Here is a 24,041-nt window from a genome sequence, read left to right as displayed (position 1 = left end):
GACCGCTACGGTCGTAGGTTCGAATCCTGCCTCGTGCATGGATGTGTGTGATCTCCTTAGGTTAGTTAGGTTGAAGTACTTCTAAGTTCTAGGGGACTGATGACCTCAGAAGTTAAGTCCCATAGTGCACAGAATCGTTTGAAAGTTTTTTACTCTGCCCTCGTCTGACTGATACTTTCTTGGTGACCAGTTTCAGTCTGTACTGATTCGAAGAGTACTCGGTGGTGCGTCCGTATGAATGGTAGAGGTAGTCTGTTCTGTTCTGAATGTAGCCTCACCAGTTTATTTAGTAATTTTCTGCTTTGTCTCTTGTTAACCTTATGTGTTTGTGGAAATTCAATTTCTCATCTGTGGGTACCCCAAGATAGCGCGTGACATGTGCTCGTTTTGTGTCCCGTATTTTAACTGAAGGATTCCTTAGGAGTGATCGTTTCTGTAATGTGTATGTTGTTTCGTTTTCGGCTATCCTGAGTTTGTTCTTGTGATACCATTGGGTAATTGTTTGCAGTTCTCCACAGGCTTTCTCGGCTTTCTCTACTAGCTGCGGGTCGCGGGGGGGGGGGGGGGGGGGGGGGCGCCCTGAGGGAGGAGGTGAGACAGTAATGATTTTCGGATCGCCCCGTGCCTCCCTAGAAACGATCCATGAACCTGTGCCTACCCTCCAGAGTCTTCTCAAACTTACTGAATACATCTGAGACGTTAGGGCAAAGAGAACGCACTTTAGAGACAGGACCGACCGATCTCCGTAAAATCGCTGCAACCGTTAAGCGTTTCTTTTGAGAAAGATATGGTATCTAGATGTGGTAGCCATCTGGATTTTTCCAGAATTGCAGTTAAATCCGGAGAATTACAGGACGTGCCCCTGTCGAAATATCAATGGTTGTCGTCGACGCCACCCAGCTGCACTCCCATTAGTTGTTCGAACACTGTATACGCCGGCAGAAACTTGGGTCTCACAGTGTTGTTCGTGTTTAGTGTTGTTCCCGGGACTGCACAGTGTCAGATTTTGAGCAATCGTTCTGAACGACACGTAGATACCGCGTAGTCAATTGAGACAGCATTATCAGCACGTAACAAGAGTGTTGGTCGAATCGACCATATCCGGAATTGTGGGTCATTCGAATGTGACAGTGGCCCGATGTTTGACTGCGTGGGAGTGTGGGGGCAGCCATACTCGTCATTAGAGGTCCAGTGGACAACGCTCATCAGCCACAAAGCAGAACGGTCGTATTCCGCTCCAAGCACATTATAACGCCTCCACATCTACGCTTGCCATCCGACAACAAGTAATGGACTCCATTCTCTGTCATTCCACATCTTTGGTCAGAGACTAGCAGCAGGCGGACAAGGGAGTTACCGTCTCACCTGTAGGCTGCCGTTAACGTCACAACACCAACGGCTGCCTTTGGAGTGGTTTCGTGACCGGGAAGCAAGGACTGCTGGTGAATGGCGTCGCATTGAGTTCAGCGATGAACTTCGGGTCCGCTTTACGCCGGATGACAATCGTCGGCAAGTATGACGGCGACCTGGGGAGAGGTCCCATTTTTCCAATGTTTGGGAGAGGTTGGTTGGTTGGTTCGTAGGGCCATCAGTCCCTTTTTCCTTAGTCACACAGAATCCCATCGCCTGGAATCTGCGGAAGCAACAAAATGCATGAAATAAAGTGTGTAACCACACTGAAGGAGAAAACGAAAGAAGCAAGACAAAGGTGAAAACATTAACTAAAAGGGTAGAAGGTGTTAAAACAATATAGCAGATGGCCTGGGCTCGCTAAGAAAAAAGTATGAGCCAGACACTCCGCAACACACTAAAATTTCCAGTCTAAAAACACAAGGCAAGAGAAATACAGATTGTGAAAAGACAAACATAAAGTCAAACAGACAACACGAGAGGGAGCGAGGAAGAGTTAAGCTGGAGGCAGGGTGAAGGTCTGTGAGAGAAGGCCACACGCCCGCCTTTAGACTGAGTGATAAAGAAAACCTCTCGAATGAAACTTAAAGCAGATTAGCCGTTGAGACATTGTCACCTAACACGTAGGTAGTGCGTCAGGGAGGTTAAAGGCGCGTCTCAGGGCCGTTAAATTCGGACAGTCAAGCGTGAACCACAGTGAGGTGAGGTGTGGCCGTGCTCGCCACGTGGGAGGTGAACGTAATAAGCAAAGTATGGCCGATGCGGAGCCGGCAAAGGACAATGGAGTCCTTGCGATCACCGCACATTCGGCATCTCCTTTACGATAAGTAACTTGTTTGGCAAAGTCAAGGGATAGTATTCCAGAGTCTAAAAACTTTGCGGCGTAATATCAAATGGTTCAAATGGCTCTGAGCACTATGGGACTTAACTTCTGTGGTCATCAGTCCCCTAGAACTTAGAACTACTTAAACCTAACTAACCTAAGGACATCACAGACATCCATGCCCGAGCCAGGATTCGTACCTGCGACCGTAGAAGTCGCGCGGTTCCGGACTGAGCGCCTTAACCGCGACACCACCGCGGCCGGCCGGCGTAATATCGGTCGGAGATCAGATTCCGGTATGTCGGTCTCCAGACTCAGCTTATGAGTAGCCTGTTTGGCTAGCTTGTCGGCAAGTTCGTTTACCGAGATTCCGACGAATCCCGGGGTCCACACGGAGTCCACTGACTGTCCACTTTGTTCGAAAACGTAAACGGAGCCTTGGATGTCCATTAGAAATGGATGGTGAAGATAGCACTGGTCAAGAGCTTGTAAGGCGCTCAAGAAGTCGTTATAAATGAGGAAGGACTTTCCGGCTCAGGAACGGATGTGCTCAAGAGCGCGAGAGTTGGCAACCAGCTCTGCAGTGAAAACACGGTAGCCATCTGGCAAGGAGCGCTGTGCGGTACGTCCTGCATAAGCATAAGCAGAGCAGGCCGCTGTGGCCGAGCGGTTCTAGGCGCTCCGGTCCGGAAATGCACTGCTGCTAGGGTCGCAGGTTCGAATCCTGCCTCTGGCATGGATGTATGTGATGTCCTTAGGTTAGTTAGGCTTAAGTAGTTCTGAGTCTAGGGGACTGATGACCTCAGATCTTAAGTCCCATAGTGCTTCGAGCTATTTTGAAGCATAAGCAAACCCACCGTGACCATCAACCATCGAGGCATCAGTGTAAACTACTGCTGAATCCTGGGACGAGTCAAGAATAGAGAGAAAGAGGCGGCGGAGCGCAGCAGGGTGAACTGAGTCTTTTGTGATCAGTGAGAGATCTAGACGAAGCTGTGACCGAGGTATACGCCATGGAAGTGCCCGTGAGTGGACCCAGAGGAGAAGTGGTTGGGAGAAGGAATGCAGTAAGAAGGGACGGACACGGATTGCAGTTGGGTTCCCCCAAGCTTTTGGGAGAGCCACAACGTATTCCTGGTTTCAGGATGTTGGGAGCCACCAGGAATAACTTCAGGTCACGGCTGGTAGTGATTCAGGGAACAATGACAGCACAACGGTACATCATGGACATCCTACGTCCTCATGTGCCACCTCTCATGTGATAGCAGCTTATAAAGGCTTGCTTATATGTCACGTTCTCAACCGAAGGTATTCTGCCAAATGGGTTGGTGTTGGAAGAGGAGTGGACTGTCCTACTTGGTCCCGTGATTTAACTCCTCAGGACTTTTTTCTTTTGGGATGCGTAAAAGACGCTGTCTGTTACGATATTCTAACACCTACAAAGAACATGGAAAAACTTACGAAGCTTGCTTATAGTTCAGTTCAGTAGGCAACGCTGGAAGCAGCGATGACTTCTCATATCCAACGCATGTACCGGTGTACCACTGTCCATGGTCACCACTCTGAGCAGGTTTGAATGTTCTGCATCTTTTTGTGTCCACAATGGATCACAGCATCAGCCGGAAGTTGTGTTTACGTGAATAGGCGATCCACCTCCGTAGTTCAGTGATCAGGGTGTTTGACTGCTACACGAAGGCCCAGGGTTGGATTACCGAACGTTCCTGGATTCTTCCTTTGGGGGAAGAAGGGAGTACACTTAGCCTCGTGATGGCAGCTGAGGAGCTACTTGAACGAGCAGTAGCGGCTCCGAAGACTAGAAAGCCAAAACCAGCCGGGAAAACTGTGTGCTGACGTTATGCACCTCCATAATACAGCCAAGTGGCGCCATCGGCGGTCGGTCGGTTCTAATCGACCTGTCCGGAGCATTGGATTTAGTTGTTTATGTGAATTCTTTACAGGAGAATGTAAAAACTGGTAGAAGCAGACCTCCGGGAGAATCAGTTCAAATTTCAGAGAAACGTAAGAACACGCGAGGTAATACTAAGCCTCCGATTTACAAGACAGGTTAAGGAAAATCAAACATACGTTTACAGCGTTTGTATATTTGGAAAAAGCTTTTGACAACATTGACTGGAATACACTCTTTGGAATTTTGAAGGTACCAGCGGTAAAACGCAGGGAGCGTATACACAACCTGTACGGAAACCAGACAGCAGTCGAGGGGCATGAAAAAGAAGCAGTGGTTGGGAAGGGCATCAGACAAGGTTGTAACCTACACCGGTGTTATTCAGCCTGTACATTGAGCAAACTGTAAAGGAAACCAAAGAAAAATTGGTGAAGAAATTACAGTTGAGGAAGAAAAAATAAATACCTCAAGGTTGTCCGGTAACATTTTAATCCTGCCAGTGAAAGCATAGGACTTGGAAGAGCAGTTGAAGTCAATGGGCAGTGTCTTGAAAGGAGGATATAAGACGAACATCAACAAAGGAAAAACAAGGGTAAAGGTATGTAATCGAATTAGATTAGATGAATCTGAGGCTATCAGGTTCGGAAGCGAAACACTTAAAGCAATACAACAGATCAGTTTTGCTATTTCGGCAACAAAATAACTGATGACAGCCAAGTAATGGAGGATATAAAATGTAGATTAACAATGACAAGGAAAGCGGATCTGAATTTGATAACATCGAATACAGAGTTCTGTCCTTTCTGGACGTACTTGGAGTGTAGCCATGTATGCAAAGTGAAACATGGACGACAAACAGTATAGACAAGAAGACAATAGAAGCTTTTGAAATTTGGTGTTATAGAATAATGCTGAAGATTGTGTGGGTGGATCACGTAATTAATGAACAGATACTGAATAGAACTGGGCAGCAAAAAAAATTGTGTGCATTACTTGACCAAAAGAAGGGTTCAGTTGATAGGAAATATCAAGGGATCGCTGATTTACTATTGGATGGAAGTCCAGGTGGTAAAAATGTTAGAGGGACACCAAGAGATGAATACAGTTAGCACGTTCAGAAGGGTGTAGATTCCATTAGTTATTCGGAGATGAAGAGGTTTGTGCGGGATAGAGTAGCACGGAGGGCTGCAGCAAATCAGTTTTCGAACTGAAGCCGATAACAACAACTTGAATATGCGACGCGTTGTAACGTGAGGAAGAGGATTATCGAATAAGAAATATTTAAAAAAAATGTATACTACTGTTGATGTCTTCGTAAACAACATAGTTCACAAGACTGGTTAGTGTTCTCCTCATGACTGAACAGCAGTCGCTTGGTACGTATATATATATATTTTTTATTTTATTTTACTTCTGGGCAAAATGTATCTGTGGTGCTCAAGATGAATGGAGCACACTGTATACGACCATTTCTGTCATCCCCTGGAATGCTGACCTTTCTCAGGACACCCTGCAGGTATTGGTCCTCGTTAGCATTCGGGTTGTTTCGCCTGACAAACACAGCGCGAGTGCACATATCGCTTTCAGCAACCCCACGCCCGAGGCTTTGTTAACAGCGGGCAGCGCGTGGTCAAGCCGCGGCGTGCGCCCCGCCGCCCCGGGCAGTGGAGTGGTCGTGTGGTCGTCGGCTGCGGTCGAGAAGACGCGCCCCGCGGCAAGACGCGGCCGCCGGCGGCGCTGCAGTCGCCGTATCGAGCGCGGGAGGCGCCGCCGCGCCCCTCCGCCCCCGCCGCCACCACCGCCCCCTCGCCGCCCCCCGCGTGGCCCCGGGCGGTGATTGGAGCGCCGCGGCGCACGCGTCTTGCCCCCGCCCTGCCGCCGCCGCCCCCGGGGGCAGCTAGCGCGCTGCCACCGCCAGCGCCGCGGGCTGCGCCGCCGCCGCCGCCACCACTGCCTTACGCGCACGCCGTATTGAGCGCCAATCACATTCCTCCTATCAGCACACTGCTCCCGTCTGTCGCTCTTTTCTTTCCTCTGTTGCCTCGCCGCTGAGGTAACCTAAGAGCTCCCCTCCCCCCCCCCCCCCCCTCACCACTTTTGTGATAACTTCGACACCTTGGAGGTCACATCAGCACACCGGAGAAAATTTCCAGCAGACACCACGCTGATACCATGCAACACCTTCTCTAGCATTAACAGTGACATTTGAGAAGAAGAATATTCATAGCTTTCTACAAGTATGCCGTATGTAACTGCAGACATGATTAGATTCCACACAGCTATAAAATTGTAGTAGCTTTCTACAAGTATGCCGTGTCTAACTGCAGACATGATTCCACACAGCTGTCAAACTGTAGGGACATCAGTTGCTGTTATCACCCATTGTTCCTGATACTCCCAAACATTTAATTTGTGATTCAGCCTAGAACACTAAAAGGGAAGGGGGGAGGGACTGTTGCATTGTTACTAAACCATCGTAAATTTTACTGCTCCATATTTTATTCAAAGAAAGTCATAATTTATAGTTTATGCACTATTTAATTTAAGCACTCCGTCTTCAGGCCACGAGTGGCCCACCAGGACCATCCGACCGCCGTGCCATCCTCAGTGGAGGATGAGCACAGGAGGGGCGTGGGGACAGCACACCGCTCTCCCGGTCGTTATGATGGTATTCTTGACCGAAGCCGCTACTATTCCGTCGAGTAGTTCCTCAATTGGCATCACGAGGCTGCGTGCACCCCGAAAAATGGCAACAACGCATGGCGGCATGGATGGTCACCCATCCAAGTGCCGACCACGCCCGACAGCGCTTTACTTCGGTGATCTCACGGGAACCGGTGTATCCACTGCGGCAAGGCCGTTTGCGCTATTTGACTCCCATTATAAAGTCTCTAATGGTATGTCACAAGTGGCCTTGCCACAGTGGTAACACTGGTTCCCCGTCACCATAGGTTATGCGGTGTCGGGCTCGGTAAGCTCTCTGATGGGTGACTGTCCGTGTCTACCTAGCGCTTTTGGCAGGCGGGATGCACTCAGTCCTTGTGAGGCCAATTGAGGAGCTACTTGATCGACAACTAGCAGCTCCGGTCACGAAAACTTACAACGGCTGGGAGAGTGTGCGCTGACCACATGCCTCTCCGTATCCGCTTCCAATGACGCCTAGCGGCTGAGGATGACACGGTTGTCGGTCGGTTCCGTTGGGCCTACCGAGGCCCGTTCGGAAGTTAGTTTGGTTTTAATGGTATATCACATATAAAATGACCACAAAATTCCTGTTTTAAACCCGACACTGACAATACCGTATTGGCAGGAACGACGATTTGGCACCGACTGCAGTCGTAAATTTTACAAGGGCTTAGTAATCTACGCACTGATCAGGTGATTTAGCGTGCCAGTCAAGATGCCATAGGGAATCTGAGTTTCCATCGAACTAAAGACATACCTGTACCAACATGTCTATTGTCGTCCTGGAAGACGTGATTGTCCACAGCGATGCACTGTGGTTCAAATGGTTCAGATGCCTCTGAGTACTATGCGACTTAACATCTGAGGTCATCAGTCCCCTAGAACTTAGAACTACTTAAACATAACTAACCTAAGGACATCACACACATCTATGCCCGAGGCAGGATTCGAACCTGCGACCGTAGCGGTCGCGTGGTTCCAGACTGTAGCGCCTAGAACCGCTCGGCCACTCGTGCCGGCATATGTATGTGAAATAATGCCAATCTGAAGATGGCACCACGTTTCTGTCGAAATCAGTAATTGGAGGAAAGGTCTTACAATCAAACAATCTTGGCTTTCTCAAAAAAAAAAAAAAAAAAAAAAAAAAAATATATATATATATATATATATATATATATATATATATATATATATATATTACGTATTTTCGCTCTCTGAGCAGAAAGTTGGTGATTGGAATTTCATGAGAAGGTTCCGTCCTTTCTTTTAATGATGTCCAGCCCAAATCCTTATCATTTCTGTGACACTCTATCCTATATTTCGCAATAATACAAAACGTGCTGCCTTTCTTTGAACTTTTTCGATGTACTCCGTCAGTCAGTAAGGATCCCACACTGCGCAGCAGTATTGCAAAAGAGGACGGACAAGCGTAGTGTAGGCAGTCTCCTTAGTAGGTCTGTTGCGTTTTCTAAGTGTCCTGACAAAAATATGCAGTTTTTGGTTAGCCTTCACCACAACATTTTCTATGTCTTCCTTTCAATTTAAGTTGTTCGTATTTGTAATACCTAGGTATTTAGTTGAATTTACGAGTTTTAGATTTGACTGATTTAATCGTGTAGCCGAAGTTTTACGAGTTCCTTTTAGCACTCCCTGTTTTAATGAATACCATTCCAATTTACGTATCATATCATTGGTGCTCTCTTCCCTATTTCACTATTGTACAAAATCGAGCTGCCCTTTTTTGAACTTCTGGGATGTCTCCCGTCGATCCTATCCGATTCGGGAACCCACACCGCACAGTAGTACTCCAGAAGAGGACGTACAAGCGTTGTATTAGCAGTCTCTTTAGAAGACCTATTGCACTTTCTCAGTGTTCTGTCATTAAATCATAGTCTTGGGTTAGCTTTACCCACAACATAATCTATGTGATCGTCCGGACTTAAGTTATTCGTAATTGTAATCCCTGAGTATTTAGTTGAATTCACAGCCTTTAAATTTGTATGATCTATCGTGTAACCAAAATTTAGCGGATTTATTGTGGTACTCATGTCAATGATTTCGCACTTTTCAATATTTGGGATCAGATGCCACTTTTCGCACCATACAGATACCTAAATCGTTTTGCAATTTGTTTTGATCATCTGATAACTTTATAAGACGGTAAATGACAGTGTCATCTGCGAACATTTGTTGGAAAGATGATATTCATTCCGTTCTTTGATTGCTGGGGCTCACTGTTCAGTTCAAGAAACCCGGCAGATCGATCACTGGGGAATGGTACTGCGCAGTGCTGGAGAAATTGCGGCGTACAGTTGAGGCAAAAAGTGTGAGAAATCTGCGACAGGTCGTGCTGCTGCATCCTTATAACGCACGTCCACATACCGCAAATGTCGTAAGGCAGAAGTTACACCAGCTCATGTGGGAGAGAGCAGACCTCCCACCCTATAGTCCGAAATCTCCGACTGTGATAACCACGCCTTCGGGACCTCAAAGAAGGCCGTGAAAGCCGGATATCCCTGTGCAGCAGTCAGTTACTCATTTCTTCACTCAGCAGGACGCGGCGTTTTAGCAAACAAGTATCGTCAACATGGTGCGTCGGTGGTGTGATTGCCTCAATCCTCACGGCGATTTTGCCCGTTTGGAATACCGATTATGGACTTTACGGCCTTCAAACGGAAACTGAACAAATGTTCCTTATATGTTGTGGCAACTACTCGACCTCCCCCAGAAGTCAAACCTATTGAACTGTCTTCTAGGCTTTCTACGACGTATATAAAACCTGCCTGCGTTACCATCGCCCTTACCATGTTAGTTATACAGTCTGCCTCGTTTTCTTTTGGCTGCTCCATATTTAACCTTTTGATGCATAACAGGGGGTCTTTTAGACGCGGCAACCTTTCATTCTCTCAAGAAACTGTCTTAGAATATATTTATTTTAGTTGATGATCTGTGTAATACGTATAAATACAACTGACGTTCTTCAGAAGGTACATTATTTGTTGCAAGTCAAATTAAAAATTTTGTTTTATGAATTTTGTAGTACTACTCGAATAATCCATGACAGGCATCGTTTAGACCCCGTAGCGAATCAGTGGCTCTCCTAACAGAATGACGTATTAAAGTAGCTACATTACTGAAAAAATCATCAATTTGGCACAATTACACTCTGTATTGTGAGGTCATAAGAACTGTAGAAGTTACATCCCAGCACTCGACTGAAGGTAAGATAAAACTCTCTTTAATGAGAAAGACAAAAGAGATTCAGACACTGGTGGTCATCAGGCTAATGAACCCATGTCTTCTAGCATCTTAGGTGAAGAATTAGACGACACAGACTACAGAATTGCTGATTACCTTACCAGTAAATCGCTGCCACCAATGAGTAGAATACGAATACACAGAATCATGAAACTTCCTCCTTTCCCGTAAAACGGTATTATAACTAAATAAAAACGAAAATCCACTCGAAATGAAGGCTCCCATGACGTGAGAACTTTCATAATCATCATTTTCGTCTGAAAGACAATTTGACACTTTTACGTTGTGTGAGCAAAAAGAACAAATGTATGGCTTTGCTAATTCTAAAAAAAAAGTACCTCATGAGTTCATTCTCTTGATCAGAAGGCAAGTACTTACTCTTGAAACAGACAGTGAAGAAGATGATATTTTGTGTAAGGGCAAACGTATGGGACAGTAAATAACTTGTGTTCTCGCAATAACATCCCACCTACTTGGAAGGCAGATCTGATAGACACAGAACTCTACTCACGTGGAGAGGAAAATCAACAAGCCACATCTCCAAAAGGAAGTTCTACAAGCCATCGCACGCTGTGGAATTAGTAGCGAACGGAACAGGACTGCAGCAACTGGAAGATGGTTAATGTGCCCACATCTGTAAGACAGACAAGCTGTGAATTATTGTGCAAATGCACAAAAATATATATGCAAAGAGCATAGTGAAACAATTTCTGAAGAGTATGAGCAAAATTATGGTATGGATCAGTAAAACTGACAGTCAGTTATTCAACTCTGGAAAACTACAACATACTAACATATATATATATATATATATATATGTATATATATATATATATATATATATAATTTCATATTATACTAAAACAAAAGCCACAATGTCATTATACATAGTTTCTCATTCACACTGTGTCACCAGCCCTTCACTATTTCATTTAATACCATCATTTAGCACTTGTTTTGAGGTGGGTGTCTGACAGATCCCTCTATTACATTTTTGCTGGCCGAGCAACTCATGCATTCAAGGGTTAATGAATAATATAGGGTGATCCACTATTATATCTCTGTTTTCATTTTACTATTATTTACTCATTAAAAAAAATTACATGGTCCTTTTCAGTTCTGTTATGTATTATGGCTCTTGTCATTTCATATTTCCACATAGCACCGCTACAATCGGGGTGGAACTTTCCTGGCAGATCCTTGCAACGTTATCATTTGTTCCCTAACGACTGCTGCTAAATTGTTCAAGTCACGTGGCTTTCTGGCAAACACTTCCTCTTTCAAATTTCCCCAGAGGAAATAATGAAGTGCGGTCAAGTCTGGACTTCACGGTGGCCACTCAACATTTCCGCGACGTCGAATAATACGGCGTGGAAAAGCACTGTCAAGCTATTCTCGCGAAATCAAAGCAAAATGGGGAGGTACCCAAAGTGCATAAAGTGCACATTGTCCACACCGCCCCAGGTTAAAACAAAGCTTATGACTTTTGCACATGCCTCTGCGCATTTATTGCTTCTCGAAGAATGTAAACCGATAACAGTTCCATCATCCGCAAACACCACACTGTCCACGAAAGGCCGCGCGGGATTAGCCGAGCGGTCTTAGGCGCTGCAGTCATGGACTGTGTGCCTGGTCCCGGCGGAGGTTCGAGTCCTCCCTCGGGCATGGGTGTGTGTGTTTGCCCTTAGGTTAATTTAGGTTACGTAGTGTGTAAGCTTAGAGACTGATGACCTTAGCAGTTAAGTCCCATAAGATTTCACACACATTTGAACATTTGTCCACGAAGGGCGTGACTGCAAATTTTTTGCCCGCATCTCGTGGTCGTGCGGTAGCGTTCTCGCTTCCCACGCCCGGGTTCCCGGGTTCGATTCCCGGCGGGGTCAGGGATTTTCTCTGCCTCGTGATGGCTGGGTGTTGTGTGCTGTCCTTAGGTTAGTTAGGTTTAAGTAGTTCTAAGTTCTAGGGGACTTATGACCTGAGCAGTTGAGTCCCATAGTGCTCAGAGCCACTGCAAATTTTAAATCGTAACTCGAGGACTGTCGTTACCAGGTCCCGTTAACGGCAGTTGCGGCTATTTATGAACCAACCCACATGGAACAGGGCTTCGTTTGATCACAAAATTTTACTCGGGATATTTGATTCTTCCTCCATCCATTGTGATGTGAATTCAGCAAACTCCATCCCAACATCACAGTCTTCCGGTGACAATGATTGGTCAAAGTATGGTTTCCATGGCCTGCCGTAGATCTCCTCCATTACCCGTTAGACCGATCCATATGAGAAACCGGTTTCCCTCTGAAATTTTCTCAGGGATTTCGTGGGACTTCGAGCAAACACCACAGCAGAGCTGACTTTGGCCTCACCAGCGACAACTCTCTTTGGGGGCCCAGCAGCCCTTTGGTGAATAACCGAGCGTGTACGCAACATATTCACATGCAGTCTCTTTATTGTTTCGACGTTCAGAGTCGGTGTTTTCCCCTCTCCCATCTCCACCATCGTTGCACCATTAAAGGCGACTGCCGTACTTCCATCCTAGATGCAATCCGAGCACGGTCAGAAATGTGTAGTCTCTGCACCATCTTCACTTAATTCGCAATTAGAAGTGCAACAAACAACAAATACGTAGCAAATATACAAGGTTATTCAAAATTATGGATCCATTTTCAAAACTTCGTAATTATTTAAGTACAAATCCAAAACTAAAAAGCTTTATACCAATGAATAGAGGAAGTTTCGAAGTATTTTTCATAATGTTTGATATCAATTTAATAAATTCATTAGGTTTCAATAATTATTTATTAATTAGAAATGTGATAAATGTTATAAATGTTCAATGTAGCCATCGTTGGCTGCACGGCAAATATCGACGCTGTAGACAAACTCGTCCCACACACGCGAAAGCGTATCTTCTGAGTGCACGGCAGCAGCGATCCGGTTCCTCATATCGTTCAGAGTAGTTGGTAGAGGCGGGGCGTAAACAGCTTCCTTCTCATAACCCCATAAGGAATAGTCGCAGGGTGTAAGATAAGGAGCTCTCGGTGGCCAGAAGTGCAGAGCCCAGGTCCTCAAGTTCCGTGCGACCGATTGAGCACTGAGGAAGGGAGTCATTCAAAAAGCCTAGTACATCACGGTGTCAATGGCGCGGAGCTCCATCCTGGGAATCTTTCATAACTTGAGGGAACAGTCATTGTTCCAACATGTCCAGGTACGTCATTCCCGTTACAGTTCCTTCCGCAAAGAAAAATGGCCTGTAAACCTTTGTACGGGATATGGCACAGAACATGTCGATCTTCGATAAGTCTCTTTTATGTTGCAATGATGAGTGTGTCTGCTGACTTTTGCACGAAGGTGGAACCTCGCATCATCGCTAAAAATTCCACGCTGCAGAAATGCGTCGTCCTCAATCTTTGCTAGCGCATAACCACAAAATACGAGACGCTTATCTTTGTCATTGTGGTTGAGAGCCTGCACAAGTTGTAATCGGTAGGGTTTGTACAACAAACGTCGTCTCAGAACTTTCTATACAGTTGGTTGGGGTATTCCAAGTCCCCGAGTAACTCTGTTGGTAGACTTGCTGGGGCTGCGCACAATCCGCCGGAGATCTTCCTCTGACACACGCGGTCGGCCTGTGCTTTTTCCTTTGCACACACTCCCATTCTGTTTAAATTGCTTAAACCAACGGCCAATGCTATTTGAGAGTTGGTGGCTGAATACCGAATTTGGTACGAAATGCCCGCAATTTGCGACTCACTTTCCTCGAGCTCGAGAACGCAGGAAACCTTATGCTCCACAGTCGCCATCTCACTCGCAACTCACAGTGAAACGGAATGACGGCCCTATTGCCGCCCGAACTCTATCGGAGGCTTCTGAAACCATCACTGCCCGCCCACCGCCGCCCGCCAAAAACTTTGAAACTTCCTCTTTTCAATGGTATAAAGCTTGTTCATTTAGGATTTGAACTTGAATACATACGAATTTTTTAAAAAATGGGTCCATCTTTTAGAATAACCCTGGATAATGGCATAGAATAGAGCATAATATAATGGTAGAGTGATTGATCTTGCATCTTCTGTGATTCAATGGCAGTAAAATAAAAGCTGGGATATGATAACGGAAACTTGCTCCTAGCTTCCAGTACTTGGGGCACACACCACCATCTGAACTTAACACTCCCACCACTACACAGGACATCAGCCTCACACTCCGCACAAGACGCAACACTGCTCCCGGACGCGACCGCGTTACCTACCGCCACCTCAAACACTGCCCTCCCTCCTTCCTTGCAGTCCTTGCCACCCTCTAAAACGTCATCCTTGCCACCGGCTTCTACCCTGGCCTGTGGAAAACCTCCCAAATCCTGATGTTCTCCCTATCGCCCTATATGTCTCACCTCGGTGTTCAGCAAGCTATTGGAATCCATCCTTACCCAGCGCATCCATCAACACCTCCACCGAAACTACTTCCTCCCCAACACCCAATGTGGCTTTCGACCTTCCTTCTGTGCCGATGACCAGCTCCTATGTCTCACTCATCTCCTCTCCCTCCATCATTTTTGTCTCCCTCGACCTCAAAAAGGCCTACAACGATGTCTGGCATCCTGGTCTCCTGTTTAAACTCCAGACCTACGCCCATCCTGTCAACTACGTCCGTCTGTTTGCCTCCTCCCTCTCCCACCGCCACTCCTACGTCACCATCCATAACGCCGATTCCCGCACCTTCTACCCCTCTGCAGGTGTGCCCCAGGGCTCTGTCCTCTCCCCTCTCCTCTACCTCCTGTACAGGGCAGATATGCCCCCCCCCCCCATACAGTACATCTCCTGCAGTATGCCGATGACACTGCATTCCTTGCCCTTGCTCCTACCCTCCAACAGTCCCAACGCCTTCTCCAGAATCACCTTCAACTTTTTGCCGCATGGTGTAACCATTGGTTCTTGAAAATCAAGCCTTCCAAGACCCAGGCAATCATTGTAGGTCGTACCACTCGCTCCTTCCACTCCTTGATTTCTCCCTTACCATCTGCGCCTATCCTGTCAGCCTCTCCCCCACCCTCACCTACTTTGACCTCACCATTGACCGTCACCACACGTGGATCCCTCATCTCTGCTCTATCCAATCCAAAGGCCACAATCACTACCGACTCCTCAAATTCCCCTCTGACCGGACATGGGGGCTGAACCGCTCTACTATCCTCCACACGTACAAATCCTTAATCTGTCCCATCCTCTGTTATGCCAGTCCCACCTGGATGTCCACCCCCGCAAATTCTCTAAGTCCCTCCAGATCCTCGAGTGCCATGCACTCCACCTCCCCTTCCGTATACGCCTCCTGTCCCCCATGCGGATCCTCTACGACCTTATTCCTTTCCCCCATCTGCTCCTATTCCTCGAACATATCCACATAGTCTACATGTCCCGCTGCCTTGATCCCCCTCATCCTCTGGTAGCTCCTCTCCTCTCCAACTCTCCAACCCCCACTCTCTGCCTCGCCTTCACTTTTGTGTTTCCCTTACCCTCCATCTCTACACCCTTCATCTCTTTTCCCAAGGTGGCTTCCATCAACTCCCCCTCATGGATGATACCCTCTCTCCCTCCATTTACCCCTCCTATCAACTCTGATCCCCACCTCCTCCTCCACCTTTGTCCTTCCTCCGGGCTCCCTCTTCCCCCCTTCCTTCCTGTTTTTTCCCCACCTACCCCATCTCTGCCTTTCTCCCCCTCCCCCAAGTCCTTTTGCATTCCCCTCCTTTGCCTTTCACCACTCCCTCTCACATCTGCCCAGCCTCCCCCCATCTTATGTGTCCTCATCCCCCGTTGGCTCCTTCCCCCCTCCCCCCACTTCGTTTTCCTCTCCTTCCCCATTTTCTTTCCCATCATCTGCCCAGGTTTCCCCCATCTGCCCTTGGTTGTGGTGTGTCATATTTGTGCCAACTTTTTAGTGCAGTGTTCAAGCAAGTGAGTGTTCAGTGTTGTGCGTCTTTTCCAAAGTGTTGCAAACAGAAATCATGCTGTCGCTGGGTCTGATTTCTATATCTCTTGCGAACAGACACTAGACTGTCGCCGTGTTTTTTAATTGTCTGTCTATTATTTTACCTGTCTGCTTCCTGTGTATTTTATTAGCATCGCCAACCTTTTGTTTTACGTTTTAAGTTCCACAATTTTCCGCTATCTTACCATTTAAGTCACCGCTTTTATCGCCTGCTTTTATTATTTACTATCTTCATTAAAAAAAAAAATCTGTAGGCTGAAGAGCGGCGTACTAAGCTGCTGCCAGCCCACCCCCTTCAGGGAATCGAATGTCAATAAAGGAAAAAAAAGATAATAGAAACTGTACTTCGGAGGGTGGCACAGAACTTAAAGTTCTACCGCCACACCTTCAACGTGCTATGGTCGGCTCTTTTTCAGCCGTTGCCTTCAGTCTCCTCTCACTTGCCCACCGAGACAGTTGGGCTGGATCTGAACCGGCGACGCTTTGTATTAGTAAACTGACACAAAAAAAAGAAAATGGATCATGCTGTGTTAATGTTATGAAATATCCGATGGCGTCAGCGTGTCGACAATTCTCTTTCACTTAAATCTGCAGCATCCTGCATCACAGTGCAAGGTGTAGCTGAAAAACAAAAAATAGGGCGATACGTGTCTGGGGGTAGGTGCCGGCTGTGCGGCTGCAGCCGGTGGCCACCTGACGCGGGAGAGCCGCCCCCGGCGCCACAGTATCGAGTGTCGGCCGCGTTATTGGCCGTGAAAGCGCCGCCGATCGCCGGCGCTGCCCCGGCAGACCCGGGCCCTCTGTAATGGAGACGGGGGAGCCGCGCCACGACGCCCGGGGCGTCTGCACCTCCCCGCTCCCCCCCTCCCCCCTCTCCAGCCTACGAGGGGGACACACCGCTACCCGGTACGGCGGGGCAGAGCCTCGTCTCGCCTCAAATAATAACGAATTATATCGGGCCCAGTAATCGAAAACTCGAGACGGTGAAATACTCTCGTCGCCAGTTACCTCACACGATAGCCACACGTGCAGAATCACGACTTAAGTCTGGAATACTACACCTTCACCTCACGTCACTATCTAGGACGATAGAGACGGAGCACCAGTTAGAATTAGAGGGGCATGTCTAAAGATGCTGTCTGTAATCTCGTTTAACTACTCACCCGAAAACTCTGCCAGAAGCAACTAGATAAAAATATTATTGACCTTGTGGGGCGGCGGGTGGAAAATAAGAATTTCTATTACTTGTTTGCCGTTCTCAACCCAGGCTCTCTAACTACAATGTTGGCAACCAGAAAGTGATTAGCAAAAACGTGATGCCTGTAATTAGGGATCACTGTGCCCACTCTGATGGAGAATTGAAGCTATTGATTATTGAAGTTTATTGCTCTGAGGATTTAGGAAGATGCCTGGGATTCATAGAAAATGAAGTTTACTATAACAATTTTCACTATATTCTGAAAACGATAAAACGTAAAATTCCAGACAATTGATTACCCATATCAGCTATTGTACTATCAGAGCTGTTCAGAGTCTATTGCGCGGATCCTGTTATCCCTAGATAACGAAACTGTTCAATAATCGTTATCGATGTAAATATTCAAAGTGAATCCTCGCCAAAATCTGATGTTAATACTCATCAAACGCCACTCTAGTAATGGTAGAAAGTCTGTCCTGCGGCAACACGTGAAAACACGACATACGAAAACTGAGAATAAATCACTGGAGTTGTTCCATAATTAACACTGTATCCCAATGCGAACTCTTTGTTACGTGCATACCGAGCTACATAATACAGCATCCAAGGCTGTTCCTGGCAACTGCACAAACGCGACGCGGCTTCCGACACGGAGTGCACTCTGATGCGAATCTAGAAGAGAACTGGGACCTTACTCTAGTTTTTTTTTTTCTTTTTCTTTATTGTTATTTTCAAACCCGTACAAACAGGCAGGCTGTCAGCAGCATGGTACGCCGCTCTTCAGCCGTAGAGGAGATAAAGAAAGAACAGGAAGAATACACAAATGTGACACAACGGTGGGTAATAAAACAGTAGACACATAAAGACAAACACGGAGCCGTTCACACTCGACGATAATTCTCTACAAACTGTTGTCACGACGCACTAACACTGAAGATGGCGATGGCACAGGTGAACGATGTAGTATGACGGGAACACTGAACACGAAACACGACGGCACTCACGAGACACTGATGGCGATGATCTCCGGTGCGCGAATGTCCACTCAGCGTGTACGAGTCCGGGGACCTGCCAAGAGAGGAGGTGGAGGAGGAGGAAGGGGAAATGGGAGAGGGGAGAGCAGAGATGCCATGGGCAAAGGAGAGAGGGGGAGGGAGGAAGGGGGAGGGAAGCCCGGAGGAGAGGGTAGGAGGGAGGGGGGAAAGGAAAGAGAAGGGAAGGGAAAGGGGGGGAGGGAGGGTGCCTGAAGGAAAGGACACAGGAGGTGGGGGGGGGGGGAGGATCAAAGTTGATAGGAGGGGTAGATGCAGGGGAGGAGGACATCATCAGGGAGGGGGAGCTGGCGGAAGCCACCTTGGGAGAGGGTAAGGAGGGTGGAGAGATGGAGACCGGGTGGGACGTGGGAATACAGGCGCGGCAGCGGGCGGGGGTGGGAGAGGATCGGGGACACGAGCGGGTGAGGAGGATCAAGTTTACGGGAGGTGTACAGGATCCGTATCCTTTCAAGGAAAAGGAGGAGGTGGGGGAAGGGGATGAGATCATACAGGATCCGCGTGGGGGAGGGGAGACGGATGCGATAGGTGAGGCGGAGAGCATGGCGTTCAAGGATTTGGAGGGATTTATAAAAGGTAGGGGGAGCGGAGATCCATGCAGGATGGGCATAACAAAGGATAGGGCGGATGAGGGATTTATAGGTGTGGAGGATGGTGGAGGGGTCCAGACCCCACGTACGGCCGGAAAGGAGCTTGAGGAGACGGAGTCGGGAACGTGCCTTGGCTTGGATCGTCTGGAGATGGGGAGTCCAGGAGAGGCGACGGTCGAGTGTGACGCCAAGGTACTTAAGGGTGGGAGTGAGGGCGATAGGACGGCCATAGACGGTGAGATAGAAATCAAGGAGGCGGAAGGAAGGGGTGGTTTTGCCTACAATGATCGCCTGGGTTTTGGAGGGATTGACCTTGAGCAACCACTGGTTGCACCAAGCGGTGAACCGGTCAAGATGGCATTGGAGAAGGCGTTGGGAGCGTTGCAGGGTGGGGGCAAGGGCGAGGAAGGCGGTGTCATCGGCAAACTGGAGGAGGTGGACGGGGGGCGACGGCGGCGGCATGTCCGCCGTGTACAAAAGGTACAGAAGGGAGGAGAGGACGGAGCCTTGGGGCACACCGGCGGAGGGGAAAAAGGTGTAGGAATCTGTGTTATGGATGGTGACATAGGAAGGACGGCGGGAGAGAAAGGAACCGATCAGACGGACGTAGTTAATGGGAAGGGCAAAGGTTTGGAGCTTGAAGAGGAGACCGGAATGCCAGACGCGGTCATAAGCGCGTTCGAGGTCAAGGGAGAGGAAGATTGCGGAGCGACGGGAATTAAGCTGTTCGGAAAGGAGATGAGTGAGGTGAAGGAGAAGATCGTCGGAAGAGAAGGATGGCCGAAAGCCACACTGGGTGACGGGAAGGAGGCGGTGCTGGCGGAGATGCTGGTGGATGCGGCGGGTGAGGATAGATTCCAGCTTACTCTAGCTCGCACGCTCTTATTTATATAGCCCCGGTGCGGACCGCCGAAGGCGCAGCCGACAACATTTGCCTTACTGAGTAGCCGCTGGGGCTAGCAGGAACCACTTCAAGTTACTAAATAATTAATCGCTTCATTCGCTGAAGGTCAATGAAGCTCTAGATTTAATTGTGCAATCAGCACACAGGCAAGTATCTATAAAAAATTCTAATGTGGCTACGTTAAATACTTTTGGCGAGAGAATTATCTTAGTTGTACTGCACACAATGGATTGAACTTGCCCTTTGGAGAGACGCTTCAGCTATACTTCTATAGCTACCTTTCTGAAACTTCTCACATCTTTGTTATTATAGCGTATCTCCATTCTACGTAAATCTAAATATCCTAGCTTTAGTTAACCACTTACTTAATCTATCTTGCTTCCGAACTTTTAGGACACAAAAACAGAAAATCATGAATTTCAACCAAAATATCATTTTGTGAGATCCAGCATGCTGTTTTCATTAAATTACAATGAAAAAGGAATCTGAGTATAAATTTTGCAGTTTCTAGCTCCTTTCTGTTGCGCCGATGATTTTTTATGTAAAACGTCAAAACTTCGAAAACTGTTAAAGTTAATAAACTGAAACTTAAGACATTATCATTTTAGCATCATTCTTGGCATGCTATTAACTTTTCAGATTATTTACTTTACTTTTAAGGTATTGCGAAACATTTGTGACGTCATAGCTAGTTACAGCGGACTAGGCTGGCACACAGTGGAAAGCATATGAATTCTACATGGCGTGAGTAGGCTGCTTCCCTACAGCCTGATGGAATTATATTTTCCTTGAAACGCACAGTCCCAACGTTTACCTCGGTAATGACAGAAGCTGAAGAAATGAATTAATATTTGTTCCATAACCCGGACTTACACCCATATCTCCCGCATACTCGACAGATGTGCTGACCATTACGTCACTGTAGCTATGGGTGTCGCAGCTGCATGGATTACCCTAGTCCAGTGCCCTCTCTAATACTGACGAAGGGCATTGGATTAGAATAGTCCATGCACCTGTATTATCCATGCTGCTAAGGTGGTGGAATGGTTAGCCCATTTGCCTCGTAAGTGGGAGGCCTGGGTACAAGTTCAGGCTGCAGCACAAATTTCTATTCGTTTTTTCAGCTTCAGCTATTATCGAAGATAAAGTAGAGACTCATATGACTCAAGGGAAATGTAATTCCATCAGATCAATAGATCACCTACGCCTGAGATTCAGGCAGGATTTCCTTGTTATGTACAAAGCAGGGGTGCTATTCCAATACTGGAGAGCCTTAGCAATACTGACAATTTAAGAAGGGGAAAATGTGCTGAAGGCATGAACCACAGTTTGTATTAGGTAGGGTTCTGGACTACGGTAGTACCTGTACTGTTACATTGGTGCCATGTTTAACCCATCTGCCTAGTAAGTGGCAGACCTATGTTTAAGTCCTGGCTGTGGTGCAGATTTTAATTAACTTCTTCAGCTTCTATTATTATCGAAGACCAAAATACGATACTCTTATTGCAGGTTCAGTAGAAGGGAATATCAACAACAAATACACCTCAGAACGTAGACACTGAAGCCATAGATTGACATCGATCAGCCGAAGTCTTGACGGCATCACGTCTTCACCGTTTCTACCTTTTTTTTCTGAACTTATCAGACTCAGTAGCACACATGGTCTAGGGCTACGAGTCTTTGACTAATAATAAAAGCGATCAGTATCCTACACTCGGCCGGCACCGGTGGCCGAGCGGTTCTAGGCGCTTCAGTCCGGAACCGCGCGACTGCTACGGTCGCAGGTTCGAATTCTGCCTCGGGCGTGGATGTGTGTGTTGTCCTTAGCTTAATTAGGTTTAAGTAGTTCAACGTTCTAGGGGAATGATGACCTCAGATGTTAAGTCCCATAGTGCTCAGAGCCATTTGAACCATTTGAATCCCGCACTCGATCCCTGAAAATTCTTTAATTTTCAGTAATCATCAGAAATGCCGGCTGAATACTCCTCGTAGAAAGCATCATCAGCCACTGGCCTTGTCAAAAAGCAGCGCGGAGTGGACGCGCGGTTTGAGACGTCATGTCACGGATTGCGCGGCCCCTCCCGCCGGAGGTTCGAGACCTCCCTCGGGCATTGGCGTTTGTGTTTTTCTTAGCATAAGTTACACTTAGTTTAATTAGAGTGTAAATTTAGGGACCGATGGCCTCTGCAGTCCCTTAGGAATTCACTCACATTTGAACATTTGAACCCTGTCAAAGAGGGCGGAGGAGCAAAGACAGCTTTAGGGTGATCTCTAGCCCTTTGGGTTGGAAATTACTAACACGAAGTGTTGAATGCCATCGACAAGGGATTTCAAATTGTTTCCGTATTTCTAGATTTACTTCAAATGAAATGACTCTGAGCGCTATGGGACTTAACTTCTGAGGTCATCAGTCCCCTAGAACTTAGAACTATTTAAACCTAACTAACCTAAGGACATCACACACATCCATGCCCGAGGCAGGATTCGAACCTGCGACCGTAGTGGTCGCGCGGTTCCAGACTGGAGCACCTAGAACCCCTCGGCCACTCTGGCCGGCCATCGTACCTCACAAGCGGCTTGTAAACAAATTGCGTGCTTATGGAATATCGACTCAGCTATATGACTGGATCCCTGATATACTGTCAGAGAGATTGCGGTTCATAGTAGCTGATGGAAAGTGGCTGAGCAAAATGGAAGTGATTTCTCGCGTTCCCCAAGATAGTGTTATAGGCCATCAGCTTCTCCTTATCTATAAAAACGATTTAGGAGACAATCTGAACAGCTGTCTTAGGTTGTTTGCAGATGATGCTGCCTTTTATCGCCTAGTGCAGTAATCAGAAGAGAAAAAAATTGAAAAATGATTTAGAAAAGATATCTGTATGGTGCAAAATTGGCAATTAGCCCTGAATAATGGAAAGTGTGAGGTCATCCAATTGAGCTGAAAGGAATCAGTTAAATTTCGGTTACATGATAAATCAACCAAATCTAAAGACCGTAAATTCAAGTAAATACCTTTGAATTGCAATTACGAACTACTTAAATTGGAAGAACATATAGAAAATGTTGTGGGGAAGGTGAACCAAAGAATGTATTTTATTGGCAGAACATCAGAAGATGCGACAGATCCACTAAAGAGACTGCATACACTATTCTTGTCCGTCTTCTTTTGGAGTACTGTTGCACGTTGTGGGATCCTTATCAGATAGGATTAACGGAGTACATCGAGACTTAGTAGATAGTGTCGGAAGTTCCATGCGGCTTTTCGCGGATGATGCTGTAGTATACAGAGAAGTTGCTGCATTAGAAAATTGTAGCGAAATACAGGAAGATCTGCAGCGGATAGGCGCTTGGTGCAGGGAGTGGCAACTGACCCTTAACATAGACTAATGTAATGTATTGCGAATACATTGAAAGAAGGATCCTTTATTGTATGATTATATGATAGCAGAACAAACACTGGTAGCAGTTACTTCTGTAAAATATCTGGGAGTATGCGTACGGAACGATTTGAAGTGGAATGATCATATAAAATTAATTGTTGGTAAGGCGGGTACCAGGTTGAGATTCATTGGGAGAGTGCTTAGAAAATGTAGTCCATCAACAAAGGAGGTGGCTTACAAAACACTCGTTCGACCTATACTTGAGTATTGCTCATCAGTGTGGGATCCGTACCAGGTCGGGTTGACGGAGGAGATAGAGAAGATCCAAAGAAGAGCGGCGCGTTTCGTCACCGGGTTATTTGGTAACCGTGATAGCGTTACGGAGATGTTTAATAAACTCAAGTGGCAGACTCTGCAAGAGAGGCGCTCTGCATCGCGGTGTAGCTTGCTCGCCAGGTTTCGAGAGGGTGCGTTTCTGGATGAGGTATCGAATATATTGCTTCCCCCTACTTATACATCCCGAGGAGATCACGAATGTAAAATTAGAGAGATTAGAGCGCGCACGGAGGCTTTCAGACAGTCGTTCTTCCCGCGAACCATACGCGACTGGAACAGGAAAGGGAGGTAATGACAGTGGCACGTAAAGTGCCCTCCGCCACACACCGTTGGGTGGCTTGCGGAGTATCAATGTAGATGTAGATGTAGATGTAGAAACTTAAAAAAAGGCTGTAGTTTCGTCTTTTACCGTTACACAAGAAGGAACACATCTTCCGCCGAATAAACGTTACGACTGTATGGGCATAGTCCCGGTACTTCAGATGCCTTCTCTACTGGTGTCATCTGGTAGTAC

The 24,041-nt window shown here is 47.0% G+C and overlaps 1 protein-coding gene across 1 annotated transcript in view; it reads left to right on the top strand.

Moving 5' to 3' along the window:
* Positions 1 to 16,873, top strand: part of LOC124620055 (neural Wiskott-Aldrich syndrome protein-like) — a 36,582-nt gene extending 19,709 nt beyond the window's left edge. Inside the window, exons 2-3 of the mRNA XM_047146722.1 lie at positions 5,727 to 6,151; positions 16,729 to 16,873. Coding sequence (XP_047002678.1) covers positions 5,727 to 6,151; positions 16,729 to 16,873 — 570 coding nt within the window. The remainder of the gene's footprint in view (positions 1 to 5,726; positions 6,152 to 16,728) is intronic.
* Positions 16,874 to 24,041: the final 7,168 nt, after the last annotated feature.

The sequence above is a fragment of the Schistocerca americana genome, chromosome 6 (assembly GCF_021461395.2).
Source record: "Schistocerca americana isolate TAMUIC-IGC-003095 chromosome 6, iqSchAmer2.1, whole genome shotgun sequence".
Lineage (NCBI taxonomy): Eukaryota > Metazoa > Arthropoda > Insecta > Orthoptera > Acrididae > Schistocerca > Schistocerca americana.
This window is presented reverse-complemented; position numbering and strand designations above follow the sequence as displayed.